Here is a 16,049-nt window from a genome sequence, read left to right on the forward strand (position 1 = left end):
ACCAGCAGCTAATATCTAAGCTGTCAGAAAGTGACTGGCACTGTGGAGTCTTTATTAGGATCTTTGAGAATGAACAGCTCAACAAAAACACCTTGCTTGTTTTAAAGCTGTTTACTGCTTGTTAAGAATATGTAAAGTGTAATGTACATAGGCTGAACTTCAGTAAAGTTGTTTTGTGGGCTACAGAGCACCAGTTACAAAAGTTACCGCTAATGAAGAATTTCCTACATCCTGCTGGCCGCTGGTTATTGTAAAAAACGTCCCTTTAGTGATGCCGGATACTCCATACAGTTGTGATTTTTCAACACTGCAGGAATCAGAGATGCACCTCCTGCTGTAGGGATCAGATTGTTAGCCCTCCCTTTCCCTTGCCTATTCACAAAACTCATTGTATTATTTTCCCAGAATGCAAGGCAATCCGTTCCTAGTGTGGTCTGTTGCAAGCAGAACAGGGCTCCCTGAGGGGAATTGCAGGATCACCAGGTATTTTGTGACTATAGAAATTATATTAAAGAATGAAGGCATTGCTTGGGGATTAAAAAGGGACTAAGTACTTACACTTTAAGTATTTTAGGTGTAGTATATTATAGAGGTATCTGTGGAAAACAAACATTGACATGCTGACATCGTGTTAAGGGGACATGCAAAAGTGTTCCATCAGAGATATTTGTTGAAGAGAAGCTTTTTCCCCACAGTGGCTATCATTCTTTGTCCTCAGTGTTTGACTCATTATATGCAATACAAGCTAAACTGTGTAAACTTCAGCGTACTTTTACAAGGCAAAAAAATAATCTTACTCAGTTTTTTTTAACTCAGTAGTATTTAACTAAGTAGTTTCATAAATAGTTTTTTTTTGTATGTTTTATTAGTGTATATCTAGTGGTTGTGTACAAAAATTTTAAAAACCTTTTATTTTCCCAGATGGGGGACCACAGTCACCATTTCACCATATTTTACCAAAGTGCAAGCTGGCAAGAGACCTTAAGGAAGCCTATGACAGGTGTGGCATGTTTAGGTCCTCTGTGAAATAGGGGCTTTTGTTTGTTTGTTTTGAATGATATTGCAGTTACATCTAATCAGTAATTACAACATTATTTAAAGGAGAACTATGAGGTGAGTGCTTTTCACTCACCTCATAGTTGTAGCCGACCTGTGACAATGAAACTGTCACAGGTCAGCTCAGTAGATCAGGATCGAGAGTTCACCTCTCGATCCTGTCATGGCTCTCTGCCGTGACAGGGGAGGGGCTGGATTCCCCGCTCCGATCCTCCAGCGCTGACTGGCGGAACGAATGGGGGAGGGGGGCGGGTACAGCTGGCTCTGCCTCTAGATAGGCAGAGCCAGCTGTCACTCACGCATAATTGTCGGGATCCGCTTCAGCTGTAGCTCACGGTATACGGAGCTTAGGGTGACGGGAGGATGCTAGTTTGTGTCCTCCCATTACCCTAAGGAGAACTATGGGGAAAAGCCCTAAGCCCATAGTTCTCCTTTTAAATGTTTGTTTTCTAAGCATGTTTGCTATTGTTACACATCGTGTAATATGTGACATGGAATTTTATTTTACCATGTAAATTGTTGTTCTTAATATAGGAAGTAAAAACTGTTTTTTTATAGGCCCACATTTATACATTAACGAACATGTGTTACAATAAGGCAGCTCATTTATTTTGTTTGGACTGCCAACACACAAAAAAAAACTGCACTTGCACTATTTTTCCTAACACAGCACACCACACTGTTACTGCAGTGTATTAATGTGCCTCGGTACATAGGTGTGTTGCTTTAGTGCGTTGGGTGCAGTTGAATGCCCCAGTACATGTAAAATTCTGCACTGCAATTCATAGGTATGGCTAGGCCCTCTTACTTCTCCCCCTGAATTTTCTCCTAGTTATAATGTTTAAATGAATAGAGATCATTGGAATTTTACTTATGACAAACCCTAGCAGTTAGAGTTGGTCATTTTATTTATGTATTTGAGAGAATTCATACAAATTGGGGAAAAGAAAATGGGATGCTCATAGTAGCAGTCTTATCAGGTTTTACCTTTCATTTATTGAAGAAGTTTGAGTCCTGTGTGGTTGTTAAAAGAAGCATATTTTTTGTCCAGTGTTAATGAATAGGCCCCTTTTTGTTTTGAAAACTGTGAGATCAAAACTATGAGAGCTGCCGCTGCTTACCGGGGCTTCCCTGTGAATCTCTATTTTGTAAAAAGCATGCCGCATGTGAAGTCTAAAAAAGTCCAAAATCCATCCTCCATGTTTTTTTTCCACATGAGTGGCTCACTAATTAGTGAAGCACGTATCATGACAGCCCCAGAGACTGCACCTTTACAATCAAGCCAACAGTGGCAGCTCCCATATTTCCGTCTTCATTTTAAACAAGTAACGTTAAATAAGTAAAGTCGCTAAAAAAATACATTACAAAACAGGCTTCAAGTTTTCATTATAACAATATAAGAAAAAAATAGAAAACTAATAATACAGGTAGCCCTCAATTTTCCCTGGGTTAGGTTCCTGAGTGAATGGCTGTAAATAGAAACCGGTGTAAATTGAAACCTGGTATATATTGTACGTCAATAGGAAGCGAGGGAGTTATGTTCCAGACCTTTCTCAAAATTGGCATAAATAATAAAATACAGGTACATTATATATAAAGTTGCTGCATGAGCTCACACAAGGGGCTTTAAATAAACTGTACCTGTATTATGCTACTTATATCAATTTATGTCTATGAGAGGGGCTTGGAACCTAACTTTCTCACTTTCCACTGGCTTACATAATTTACTGGGTTTCAGTTTACACCAGTTTCTATTTAGAACCATTCCTTGTTATGAGAGAGGCCTGGAACCTAACTCCCTCACTTCCCATTGACATACATTATATATTTGTTCAATTTACAACACTCACAGAAAAGATTTTGAATCAGTGCAAATTGAATCATTGTAAACCGAGTGCCACCTGAGTGGAAGTGGGGCCACACAAAGCAACTCTTTTTATAGACATCCAAGGGCACAGTTTCTGATGGTTACTTTGTGTTGTTACAGCCTTTGTACAACTGGTGTGGTACGACTTCATATTAATAACTGGCTTGAAGTAAGCTTTTGTTTGCCACATAAGATACACTGTGTTGGAGCAAACTTTATTCCCCCAGAAGCGATAGAGAAAAGCTTAAAATCTATAAGGTAAGGTAATTTTTGTTGTAATATTTCCAGACATTAGTGTATTATGTATAAAACTTTTGGCAACTTCGAATATTTAAATATTTATTAACTTATTTTTTTTTTTCATTTATAGTTTTGTCTAGTAGACAGTTTCAGACTGTATAGCAAAAATCAAAGCTGTTCCACTAGTTCAGGAAGACAGTTGTGTGGGCTACCATCACAAAGTGCAACAGGATAAAACTTCCTGTTGTGAATGATGCATATTATGGACCATAAAATATCCCCTGTGGAAGCAGGGCTAAGGCCTCATTCACAATAGATGTCTCATTTAGATGCGGGCGCTATACCCATTCAAGTTAATGAGCGGATGACAGCGGCTGCATCTGTAAGCAAGCAGTCCACATATAATGATATATGATACAATTACATGCAGTTTGGAAAAGGTCACTGTCGCTGGACGCATCTATCCTGCATCCAGCAACAGTGATTTATTCCAGACCGCATGTAATCGTATCATATAATCATACCAAGTGACCCTTTGAACATTTTGCTATATAAATGGGATGCTTGTAGGATGCTAAAATATCCAGTAAACCCTAACCGTTTTAAATTGTGATGTGCAAACTATGACATGGCAATTTGTGGGGATTGACAAATTGTGGTATGGCTTTGAAGGAAACCTTTCCTCAGAGAGACATAAAGGCTGCCACTGAGACTTCACATTCTACATTTTTGAATTCTAGTTTCCTGGCTGTCATACTTAGGCCTCGTTCACACCAGATGCAGTGCATTCCGGCCTGCACTGCCTCGCATTGCGGCCAGCTCACTTTTTTGTGGGGCAGGAGGGGGCGCGGCGGTCCATTGAAGTGAATGGCAGAGTAGCCATGCCCTCCGGCCGCAATGCTATCGGCCGCACGGGGTCGATAGCAAGTAAGCAAGTACATACATTGCATTACAAACTAGGTGTTCTTTGGCAGTATTGTCTGCAAAAATTATTTTTATCTTTTGTGTTATGCACATAAAAAGATATAATGTAATTGTAAAAAAAAGCTTTTTTTTTCTCATTAATTGTGGCTAAATGATGTTTTTTTCCAGGCCATATCATGCTCTGCTGCTGCTTAAGGATGAAAAAAGTTTACTGAATGAACTTCCACTGGATTGTTCTCCAGCTTTAGTGAGAATTATTAAGTCTGCAACCGCTGTAAAGAATCTTCAGCAGCTGGCCCAAGATGCTGACCTCGCCTTGCTGCAGGTGCCTCAAAAATCTTCATATAAGTGCATGCTGGCTATTACCTTTAACTAGCAAAGTATTTTGGTATTGTGCATTGGGTGCAAAGCATATTGAAAATTCAACATTAGAAGTGGGCTTTAAAGTACAGTACTCAAACTACAATTAAACCCCCCCCCCACCTCCATAGAGGCAAGTCATATAAAGTTGATTGTCAGCAGTGTGCTTCTGCTATAAAGGAAGTGTCACGTTTTCAAAGCAGCCGAGGTAACTTACAGTATGACAAACTCCAGAGGATACTGTTGACATGGTGGGGTATCCATAGTGTATACCAGCAGCCAGTGCAAGTATAGTAATTCACCTCTTAAATGGTATTGTATAGCAGGCACTTCTGTGTGCACTTGACCTTAGGTTTCCTTTAGATTGTTTCTGGAGAAGTTTAACCTTCTTATTTTTTGTATTATTTTTCACAGCTCAGTCACCTAACTCCCACAGTTGCTTTTTATCCCATGCCTCTGTGTGTAGTAAAAAAAATAGTTAATGACTTTTGTGTAAGTTTTTTGTGGCAGACCAAAAATTAGGAGAGGAAAAGACGAAAAAAAAATGCATTAGAAAGAAAAAATAGTAAAAGAATAGCTTGGAAGTAAAAGGGTTAATTTGGGATAATTAAGGGCTAATAAAAGCCATTTATATCTGCATAAACCTTATGCAAAAAAAGTGTCGGACATTCCAGGATACTGTCGGCTCTGCTGTTAAAATTATTTTTACTAGCACCATTTTTCTTATTTGTTTTCTGACTGCAGAGGCCACAAGTACACTCCCACGCCTTCCCCTGCAGGGTCTGTGTCTTATTTACCCACAGCCTTTGAGGCTAAAATGAGCCATCAACCACAAAAAATCTGATTCTAAGTCACTTTGTCAGACTTTTCCTGGAGGAGTCAGTCTTCTGCTATTACTTTCAAGTCAAGAGACCTTTTCGGACGCCACCTCATCAATGCCGCCCGGGCCTGTATCCCAGCCCTTTGGAGGAACCCCGAACCCCCTACGGCCCATCAATGGCTGGCCCGGATCCAAGATATATATCTTATGGAGGATCTTACAAGCTCCCTCAACAATACCCCGGCCAAATTTAGAGCACACCCTTAGCCATACGGGTCCTACTATATCACCTACCTCCTTCCCTCATTCACATTATTTTTTTTTTTTTGTGTGTGTTGTTATACCTGTACTGCGAAATGTATCACATGCACACTTTACTTTCTATAAACGGACCACACTGGGTCTCTGACGTAACCCATAGTTACTTGTCAGCACTATATACCTGGACAATACACCTAGCTCCTGGAAGGCCTTTGGTGTGCCCTACATATGTATGTGTGGTATATGTACGCACATTTTTCAGCCCATGACGGGCCATTGTTGACACCCAAAGTTGTTTGTTTGTTTTATGTACAAAGAAAAATGAAAAATCTCTTAGAAATAAAGAATTTACACACAAAAAAAAGAGACCTTTTCGGCTCTTAGATGTGGTGTGCTCCACTCTGAAACTAAAGTATTAGCATGTTGCTTCTACCAGTACCGTTTCGGTCTTTTAGAGCACCTAAGTCCACAAAAACCTGCCCATTGCACCTGCTATAGATTGGAAATACCCTTGCAAGTTGCACCCCTCAGACACTTATTAGCCTAGTACCTGTTTGGGAAGGATATTGTACAAAAGTGGGTTATCCCCACTATGGATCTACAGTGTCCCTCCTCATAAAGCAACCACCATACAGCAGGAGGATGCACCTGACTTTAGGGACCCAACCAATAAGTGGTTGGAAGCCATTTCTAGAACACTGAACACCCTATGTGACTTAAAGTAGTATTAAACGCTCCCATGGAATGCATTGACCATTCCCCAGCACAAAATCGGCTGGATATTTGGGTGAAAACTACACCGCTGCCAGCTCATAGAGCTCCACTTTCCCGATCTTCCGGGTAGGAAACGCTTGTCCGGTGTGCTAAACATGCAGCTGCTAAAAACGATACAGCGCTGGGAGGAGAGGGGAGTGGTTTGCCATCCAGCTGAAACTATGGACACATGAGATTCATCTGTATATGCTAGCCAGGAGCTCGCATGCAAAGGTAGCTCCATAGGTCTGCAGCACCATATATATAGTTTTTTATGTATGTGGGTTTAACAACACTAACTGCACTTTATAAAGTAATTGTATAACTGCTGCGGTTGATCTCTCGCTTATAGAAGGCGTGAAGCAAATGGCTGAAGCTTTAACCTTCAGTTGTGACTGTTTGCAAGAGGCTTCCTGGGCTGTATCCTGCATGGATCTCATCGCAGTACACATGCGTAGGACACTTTGGCTAAACTGCTGTACAGCAGATGCCACATCTAAGTAGTGTCTGTTCCACACAGCCTTCGAAGGAGAACATCTCTTCGTATGTGCTCTTGACATAATTATCAAGGATGCTACTGTTGGCAAGAGCACCCATCTTTTTTACCAGAAGAAGCCTAAGGAACAGAGTGCAAAGTCTACTCTCCCCTCTTTCTGTTTCCCAACTCCAGACCCCTCCCCCCCCCCCCCCCTCACGCCTGTCTCCCTACGCCCCCCCCCAAGCTTGGCTCCTAGTCTACCTGCAAGGTTTGGGGTTCGAAGTCTGCCAAATCCTCAGACAAGCCTGGCACATGACGGTGCTTCCTCACTTTCCAAAGCGAGGGGATGTATGTTTGCCTTTGCGAGCACTTGTAAAAAGCAAAAACCGCCAGCTGCTTCTGCACATGGTCCCCAGCAGATCTGACAGTTACCACTCGCTGAGACACACACAGCTGCGGCTGTTACAGCCCCGTCCTTTGCCCGCTGCCTATTGCCGATACCACAGCGATCCCCCTGCTTCTCTCCCACACCGCACAGACCCCTCACGGCACTTCAGACGAAGTCCCCTCTTCTCATCTACACTCTCCCGTGGATATACCTCTTGGATCAATACATCGATCACAGTCGGACACCACACCACGAGTGCCCCGATCCTCCACACCGGCCGCCCATCTCCAGATCCTGGCAAACACACGTAAGTGCCACCACCTTCAGTTTTTCATCACCACTTTGTTAACTAGCCAGTGTTCTCTGCGCCCTTTCTTGGTTTTTTGAATATTTACAATCCACAGGTTCTCCTCCTGTTTCCCAGGGCTGCACACACGCCTCTAAGCTAATTTGTTGCCCATCCGAGAGCGCTGTTTATATGTTTTTTCTTTTTTTCTGTTAGTCCCTATATTAGCCCTACCGTGCTCTTCTGCATCCCCTTTGTGGGATACTTAGACCACCTACTATTGAGGAAACAATCAGTGCGTGACCCGTTAAATAATGTGACTTTATCCAGACGATACTGCAGTTCGGTTGGATCCATGGATCCTGAACTTTTAGAAATCGTCGCTGAAACCAACTCATCGTTTGGAGTATCTGGGCCTAGTCCTGGACATAGCACAGGCCAGAATTTGTTGGTTTGTTTCTTCCACAGCATAAACTTCAAATTCTCTGACCTTAAATTTGAGTATTCCAGTCCAGCAGAAGTCTGACCCTGGCCTGGTGGCTCCTTTCTCCCTTGCTGCAGGATCCTTGCTATGGATGCCAACGTGTTGGGCTGGGGAGGAGTCCTTGACACCCTGTTGATACAGGGGACTTCCTCAGAGAAGGAGTCCTTTCTAGAGTTTCTGGCTGTTTCAAGCAAAATGGACTGCAAAAAAAGGATTTATTAGCCAGTGTTTTCAAATGAGTTGGCCATGAGTTGAAGTAACAGTAAAGCAAAGCCATAGTGGATCCTGAGTATGTAATGAGAAACTTTGGTTTCCCCAATGTGAATATATAAGTGCAAAATGAAAATTAACATTTGTTTTCGTTTTTTTAAAGTTTAATACACATTGATAAGTTATTTACATTGAGCTGAGCTAATTTGCATGTATATCTAAGACATCATTAAACATATTTTACATTCAGTTTAACTTGCATACCTATTCCCAAGTCAGAGTAGTCACTCGCACTCCAAAGGTAGTAATGTCAATAATATTTATTGACTCAAAATAATGCACATCTCCTTAGCAACGTTTCGGGACCATGCGGCCCCTTCCTCAGGCAAACTCTCTGTTTGCCTGAGGAAGGGGCTGCATGGTCACAGAACATTGCTAAGGAGATGTGCATCATTTTGAGTCAATAAATATTATTGAGTTTACTACCTTTTGGAGTGCGAGTGACTACTCTTATTCATCTATACTTAGCGGAAGCATCCTTTGTCGCTGCCGCACCCGCCTGGCTGCATTGGGATCTCTCCGGTCAGGAGTGCGATGGGACATGAGGATTAATATTCCCAAGTCAGGGTATGAACAACATGGACAGTAATTTCAACTCTACTATGGCTGGCCTTAAAAAAACCTGTTAAAGCATAGATCTGGTAAAAATCTGGCTAAATCAACAGGTATTTTTAGCAGTTTTTGAACAAATATAAAAAAAACTTTAAATAGAAATAGAGTATTTAGCAGTGCAAATAAAAGAAGTTCATTGTTAGAGTCTACATGATCTTTAAGATATCCACAGCAGTAAAACACAGTAGCTACCTTTTTAATATATGCAGGGTTTGCAACTATTATCTTTTTACTTTTTTTCTGCTCCTTAGAGTGTTTACATATTTTCAGCAGTGTTTTTTTTTTTTTTTTTTTTTTTTTTTGTGAGGGGGGGGGGGGGGGGGGTAGGGGCGGGCTGTGGATAGATATCACTTTGTATTGTATGGGCACTTCTTGTTATCCTTATAACATGAAAATGCAGTTTTACACACAACTCCATTTTGAAGTGTGTGTGTGTGTGTGTGTCAGTCTAAATTAATGCTGTTAAATTACCTCTGAATAATAAAAAAAAAGTTCTTACAGTGCCTTTTCTTAGGAAACAGATGATCACCTTGCATGTGTCATGTTTTCTCTAGGTGTTCCAGCTTGCTGCACACTTGGTATATTGGGGAAAAGCGATCATCATATATCCACTTTGCGAGAATAACGTTTACATGTTGTCACCAAATGCCAATGTTGGTCTGTAAGTAAAACTTTTTAAATTTGATCACATACTTTAACAAATTTGGTTCACATTAAATTGTGAAAAAACAAGACAAGCTTTCATTTTGTAGCCAAAGAAACACAAACACTAAAGCTACTTCACAGACCTTATGAATATACTTTAAAGCTGAACTCCAGGCAGCTATAAAAACATTTAATACAAATATGTATTTCTTAAATTCTAATTAAATGTACAGCCAAAAGTTTTGAGAATGACACAAATATGAATTTTCTCCTGCTGCTTCAGTTTGTATGATGACAATTTGCATATACTCCAGAATGTTATGAAGAGTGATCACATCATTTGCAATTAATTGCAAAGTCCCTCTTTACTATGAAAATGAACTTAATCCCCCAAAAAACATTTCCACTGCATTTCAGCCCTGCCACAAAAGGACCGGCTGACATGTCAGTGACTCTCTCATTAACACAGGTGTCAGTGTTGACGAGGACAAGGCTGGAGACTACTCTGTCATGCTGATTGAGTTAGAATAACAGACTGGAAGCTTTAAAAGTTGAGTGGTGCTGGAAATCATTGTTCTTCTGTTAACCATGGTTACCTGCAAGGAAACACATGCAGTCATCATTGCTTTGCACAAAAAGGGATTCACAGCCAAGGATGTTGCTGCTTCTATAATTGCACCTAAATCAACCATTTATCGGATCACCAAGAACTTCAAGGAGAGAGGTTCAATTTTTGTGAAGAAGGCTTCAAGGCGCCCAAGAAAGTCCCGTCAGCGCCAGGACCATCTCCTAAAGTTGATTCAGCTGCGGGATCGGGGCACCACCAGTGCAGAGCTTGCTCAGGAATGGCAGCAGGCAGGTGTGAGTGCATCTGCATGCACAGTGAGGCGAAGACTTTTGAAGGATGGCCTGGTGTCATGATGGTCAGCAAAGAAGCCACTTCGCTCCAAAATAACCCAATAGGGACAGACTGATATTCTGCAAAAGGTACAGGGATTGGACTGGGGGACTGGGGGTCAAGTCATGACTGGGGGTCAAGTCATTTTCTCTGATGAATCGCCTTTCCGATTGTTTGGGGCATCCGGAAAGTACCTTGTCCGGAGAAGAAAAGGTCAGTGCTACCATCAATCCTGTGTCGTACCAACAGTAAAGCATCCTGAAACAATTCACGTGTGGGGTTGCTTCTCAGCCAAGGGAGTGGGCTTACTCACAATTTTGCCTAAAAACACAGCCATGAATAAAGAATGGTACAAAAACATCCTCCAAGAGCAACTTCTCCCAACCATTCAAGAACAGTTTGGTGACGAACAATGCCTTTTCCAGCATGCTGGAGCACCTTGCCATAAGGCAAAAGTGATGTCTAAGTGGCGTGGGGAACAAAACATCAACATTTTGGGTCCATGGCCAGGAAACTCCCCAGACCTTAATCCCATTGAGAACTTGTGGTCAATCCTCAAGAGGCGGGTGAACAAAAATCCACCCGCAAATTCTAACAAACTCCAAGCATTGATTATGGAAGAATGGGCTGCCATCAGTCAGGATTATGGCCCAGAAGTTGACTGACCGCATGCCAGGGCGAATTGTAGAGGTCTTGAATAAGAAGGGTCAACACTGCAAATATTGACTGCATAAACTAGCCTTTGACACTTATGAAATGCTTGTAATTATACTTCAGTATACCAGAGTAACATCTGACAAGAAGATCTTAAAACACTGAAGCAGCAGACTTTGTGACAATTAATATTTGTGTCATTCTCAAAACTTTTGGCCACGACTGTATTTGTCACAGATGACACCTAAGCCTAGCTTACAGTCGTTAAAATAAGCATACCCTATGTAATTTGTTGACTTGTTTTCTTAAAATATTTATAAATACAAACATTTAATCTTCATTATCATAATGAATGAAAATGCAGATTTGTCACGTGGAAAAATTAAGTAAACCCTTCATTCACCACCACAAGGCAGACATGGTTGCCATCCAGATTGGACTACTAATATGTCTGCCTTTGTTCAACTCTAATACATGGTGGCTGAGGAGAGTGGTAGATATAACATGTTTTTGTCTTCAGTGCAGTGCACAGGAAGTTACAAGGACAGTGTATTTCTCTCGGGATAAACAGGTGTTTTCTGTACTTGTTCAAAATTTTCTTAACCCTAAAAAAGAAAACAAATGTAGCTAACACATCTATAGACTGGTAAGCTGCAGTAAATTCGATTTTTGTTACTGGATTTAGTTATGTTTTAATGCATGACAGAAGGTTCCCAGAGCACTGTGGGTTATCTAAGGCCCTTTTGTCTGATAAAATGCCATCTGATAAGGAAAAAGTGACTGCACTGATGACTCATTCCAGTTTTCTAAACAGGCTTCCAGGTTTTTTTCAAAAATGGTTGAAAGGTAATCATTAGGGATGCACCGATACCGTTTTTTCGGTATCGAGTACGGATATTTTTATTTCAGTACTTGCCAATACCGATACCAGAAGTCCCATTAAGGAAGCCAGGCGGCGCGTAATGATTGGCCGGGAAGCCGGCTTCATGCTCCCTCGTCACCAGGTGATGAGGAAGCATGAAGCCGGTTTTCTGGCCAATCAGGGGGGCGGGTAATGACTCGCCGTCCAACTTCCTCATTGGCCATCTTCCCGACCAGTCAGAAAGCCGGGCAGCAAGTCATTACATGCTGCCCGGCTTCCTGATTTGTCTGGCTCAATGCCCCCTCATCACCAAGTGACGAGGGAGTATGGAGCCAGCTTCCTGGCCAAGCAGGAAGCCAGGCAGCATGTAATGACTCGCTGCCTGGCTTCCTGATACCGGAAGTTCGGGTATGGGGCTAGGCATCGGAGCATTTGGGCGATTAAGAGTACCCACCCCCATATACTCTGTATCGGCTCCATTTTGCTTATAATGTAAAATGGATCCCCACCTGTTCACAGGATAACAGACCCTATTATATTTAAATGCAATTTGTGTCTTTACCCAACTTTAAAAAAATTTGTTAATTGTTTGTGACTTAACTTCCTTTAACAACGCAGTGTCGAATAACGGTAACAACTATATTTAAATCCCAACTCCAAGAAAAGAAAAAAGAATTCACATATGAGGATAAAAGTTCTGTCAGGTTTTTAGTTGCATTCTGCATCCCTCATTGTTAATACTGCTGTCAATTTCTCTGCATTGTTGTGCCTTCTGAAATTTACCCTTTAATAAATTTAATATGTGAGTTTCTTGTCCACAGAGGGACACAGGTTACCTTCAGGTTATTCTGCCCCCTACGGGAGCTCAACGCTATCAAAGACCTCCTACCACCACCATACCTTAGTTATTTGCAACTTCTTTTCTTGCCATGTAAAAGGAACTTTTTTGCTGGCACCTCTTTTCTAAATCTTTCCTTCAATCACGACCCTTCTCTACTCTTTTTAATCTTTTCCAATACAACTATATAGTGAGGCAATCAACTGCCTGGTTTTTAGAATGCCGCATCCAGACCCCAGCGGACTGCTTTTGAAGGTGCTCCTGACAGAGGATTTCGGTTCAGGGGACCTGGTAGTCAGAGATATATCAGAGAAACATCCTGTAGCTCAGTGATATGATTGTCTCTTCAATGCTGGACCTCTTAATTACAGGGTCATCCAAACCAGATTTAGGTGTACGTTTAATAAACTGTGAAAGAGTGTGATAAGCAGTGAGAAGGCTTTTCTCACCTTAGCAAAGTGAAAAGTCTAGAAAATGGTGTTTAATAACCCGTGATAAGTCATGTAGGAACTGAAATATCTCACCTCTTCTCATCCTGGTGATAAGTACACAGAAAGTAATGGGAATGTACCTGTTTAATAAAGGGAGAAAAGTAGAGAACAGCTTTATCACTGGATAAGTATTGGGAAAAGTACCCTTGATTTAGCACCCTGTCAGACCTGGTGATAAAGGCCTTTTTCTCGAGAAGCACTGAGCAAAGATACAGGAACCTCCTCCTCTGTCACTCAGTTCTTCTCTGTTTGAGTGGTATGTTCTATTCAGAGTAGGGATGTCCCGATACCGATGCTAGCATCGGAATCGGGCCCGATACAGGGCATTTTGACAAGTACTTGTACTTGTCAAAATGCCCCAAAGCCTAGCGCCGAAGCTTGCGCTATGTTTTTTTTCGGCGAGGTAAGTAAGAAGAAAAAAAAAAAAACACCGCAGTGGCCAGTCAGGAGCAGGGGAGCAGGGATGAGTCATCGGCGCGCTGGTCAGGCGAGAGGAGCTCCAGGTGGGGTTGTAAGCCGTTTATGATGCATTAATATCTGCTGCTAGTGTCAGAGTGCCCACTGCACACATTGCTTGGCTCCATCAGAGTGCCCCTTTAGAATGTTTAACCCCATCACTGCCTCGCATTGTGGCTGCCTCTGGTAGTTTGATTCATGTTTTTGTACTGGTACATGCTGAACAAATCAGAACATGTAAATCCTGCTTTTTAGCAATTTTCATCATTTTAATGGATAAATAACTGTTGCACTTTGCTATAGAGGTGCTTTGTAATATTGTTATTGGGTGGTTTGGAAGAGTAAACAACAATCCTGTCAGGAGGATTGTAGATTATCACAAAGGATGTAATTGTGCAGCTCAGAATACATTCCACCCATTGCATTCTCTACTGATCACCGTGACAACTTATCTCAGCCTTTCACAGCTGTTTCGTGTGATAAGTTTTCTTTTCGCAGGTTATTAAAACAGCCTCTGTGCAGCCGAGAAAAACAAAGAGATCTGCTGAGTAAAGTTAACTCGTGATAAAGCTAGTTTTATCACAGTTTATTAAACGTACACCTTAGTAGGATAATGCCACAGCTGTGCCTAAAATTAGCCATCAATGTGGCACTAGAATTTGTGCGTCTCAAAAAGAAGCAAACCTGATCCTGGCATAGGTGGAACTTCACATCCTGGCCCTATCCACCATAAACATTGCAAGCTTGCAAATTTGGCAGGCGGACTACCACAGTCAGTGTCTGGACCCTGGGGAGTGGTCCCTTAACCCAGAGGTGTTTTGAGGCCTTTGTCGCAGGTGGGAGACACCAGATGTGGATCTCTAGGCATCCGGGTTCAACAACAACCAGGTTCATGGCCAGTACCAGGGATCCCTGAGCCTTCACAGGGGATTCCTTGGTGACTCCGTAGGATCAGTTCACCCTGATCTATACTTTCCCTCCTTTGAAACTTTTGCCTTGACTTTTTTCGCAGGCTTGAGATAAGGGGATTTTGGTGAGCCTCACTGGCCCAGAAGGCCCTGGTACGCGGGCTTATTCAAACTCCTGGTTGACTCTCCATGGGCACTTCCAGATTATCCTGGCCTACTGTCACAAGGACTGATATTCCACCCTGCTTCTTGGTCGCTGGATGGAGCAGTCTAGCTATTGAAGCCCAATGGCCTGATGGACAGAGGTCTTTCAGACATTGTCTTCGCTATGCTCTTTAAGGCTAGGAAATTTACCTTGCTTGGTGTAAGGCCAGGAAGTTTCATCCTAGGAGGTACTGGGTTAGATGCATTTTATCCTTCTTCCACCAGCCTGACCTGGACTAGCGTTCGGCCTTGAGTACCATCAAGGGTCAGATATCTGCTTTGGTGATTCTCTTCCAGAAACCGCTTGCCTCTCACTCCCTTGTGAAGGCTTATGTGCAAGGGCTTGGCCATGTGGATTCTCCTATTCATATTTCGGTGACTGTTGGACCTTAATCTGGTTCTGTCAGCCCTTCAAAACCTGCCATTTAAAACAAATAAGAGATATCTCTCTGCCTTTACTCATTCACAGAGTGACCTTCCTCATTGCCATCACTTCTGCTGGACATGTTTCTGAAATAGTGGCCCTGTACGTAAGGAGCCTTTTCTTGTTATCCATAAGGATAATGTTGTGAGAGGCCTAAGGCCTCCTTTCTCCCTGAGATGATCTCTTCCTTTCACTTGAACCAGGACATTGTGTTACCATCCTTGTGTCCTATATACATCAAAATATCCTAAAGAAATTACCCTCAACGTTTTGGGCATAGTTGGGGCAGTTAGGGTTTACTTCTCTGCGACTGCTGCTGTTCACAAACCTGAGTCTCTGTTCATCATCCCCAAGAGTCCCTGTCTGGCCCAACCAGCCTCCCTGTCCACTATTGCTAGATGGATTTGTCAACCCATCTCTCAGGCCTATGAGCTGCAAAGGAAAGTTCCCCCATTTTGGTCACTGCTCACTCTAACAGATGCGTTAATGCTTCTTGGGCGTTTCAGTATCAAGCTTCGGTCTCGCATCTTTGTAAGGTTACCACCTAATCTGTATATACTTTTGTCAAGTTCTAACAGGTGGATGTTCAGGCCCCTGCCAATGTCAGTTTTGTCAGAAGGTCCTACCATTGGCTTTGTGATTCTGCGCAAGCCTCTGGTTTCTAGTTCTTTGTTTCCTGTTTGGGGTTGTTACTCTTGGGTCTGTTAGCTGTTTACTGTGTTGCCCACCCCTCAGTTGCACTGCTTTTGGTTGTTCCAGAGTTTAGCGTCCTGTGTCCTGTGATGTACAATCAAGTAAACAGGATTTTTGTCTTGCCTGTAAAATCTGTTTCTTGGAGCACATCACTGGACCCTCCCCTATGATCCAGTC

At 42.3% G+C, this 16,049-nt stretch overlaps 1 protein-coding gene across 3 annotated transcripts in view; it reads left to right on the forward strand.

Annotated features, from left to right (window-relative positions):
- Positions 1-16,049, forward strand: part of NPRL3 (NPR3 like, GATOR1 complex subunit) — a 66,900-nt gene that overhangs the window by 36,397 nt on the left and 14,454 nt on the right. For all 3 annotated transcript variants that reach the window (XM_018570780.1, XM_018570781.1, XM_018570782.1), the window contains 4 exons: positions 922-1,000; positions 3,044-3,181; positions 4,256-4,412; positions 9,354-9,460. In XM_018570780.1, coding sequence (XP_018426282.1) covers positions 922-1,000; positions 3,044-3,181; positions 4,256-4,412; positions 9,354-9,460 — 481 coding nt within the window. The remainder of the gene's footprint in view (positions 1-921; positions 1,001-3,043; positions 3,182-4,255; positions 4,413-9,353; positions 9,461-16,049) is intronic.

This window comes from Nanorana parkeri, unplaced genomic scaffold (assembly GCF_000935625.1).
Source record: "Nanorana parkeri isolate BGI_ZX_2015 unplaced genomic scaffold, ASM93562v1 scaffold1596, whole genome shotgun sequence".
Lineage (NCBI taxonomy): Eukaryota > Metazoa > Chordata > Amphibia > Anura > Dicroglossidae > Nanorana > Nanorana parkeri.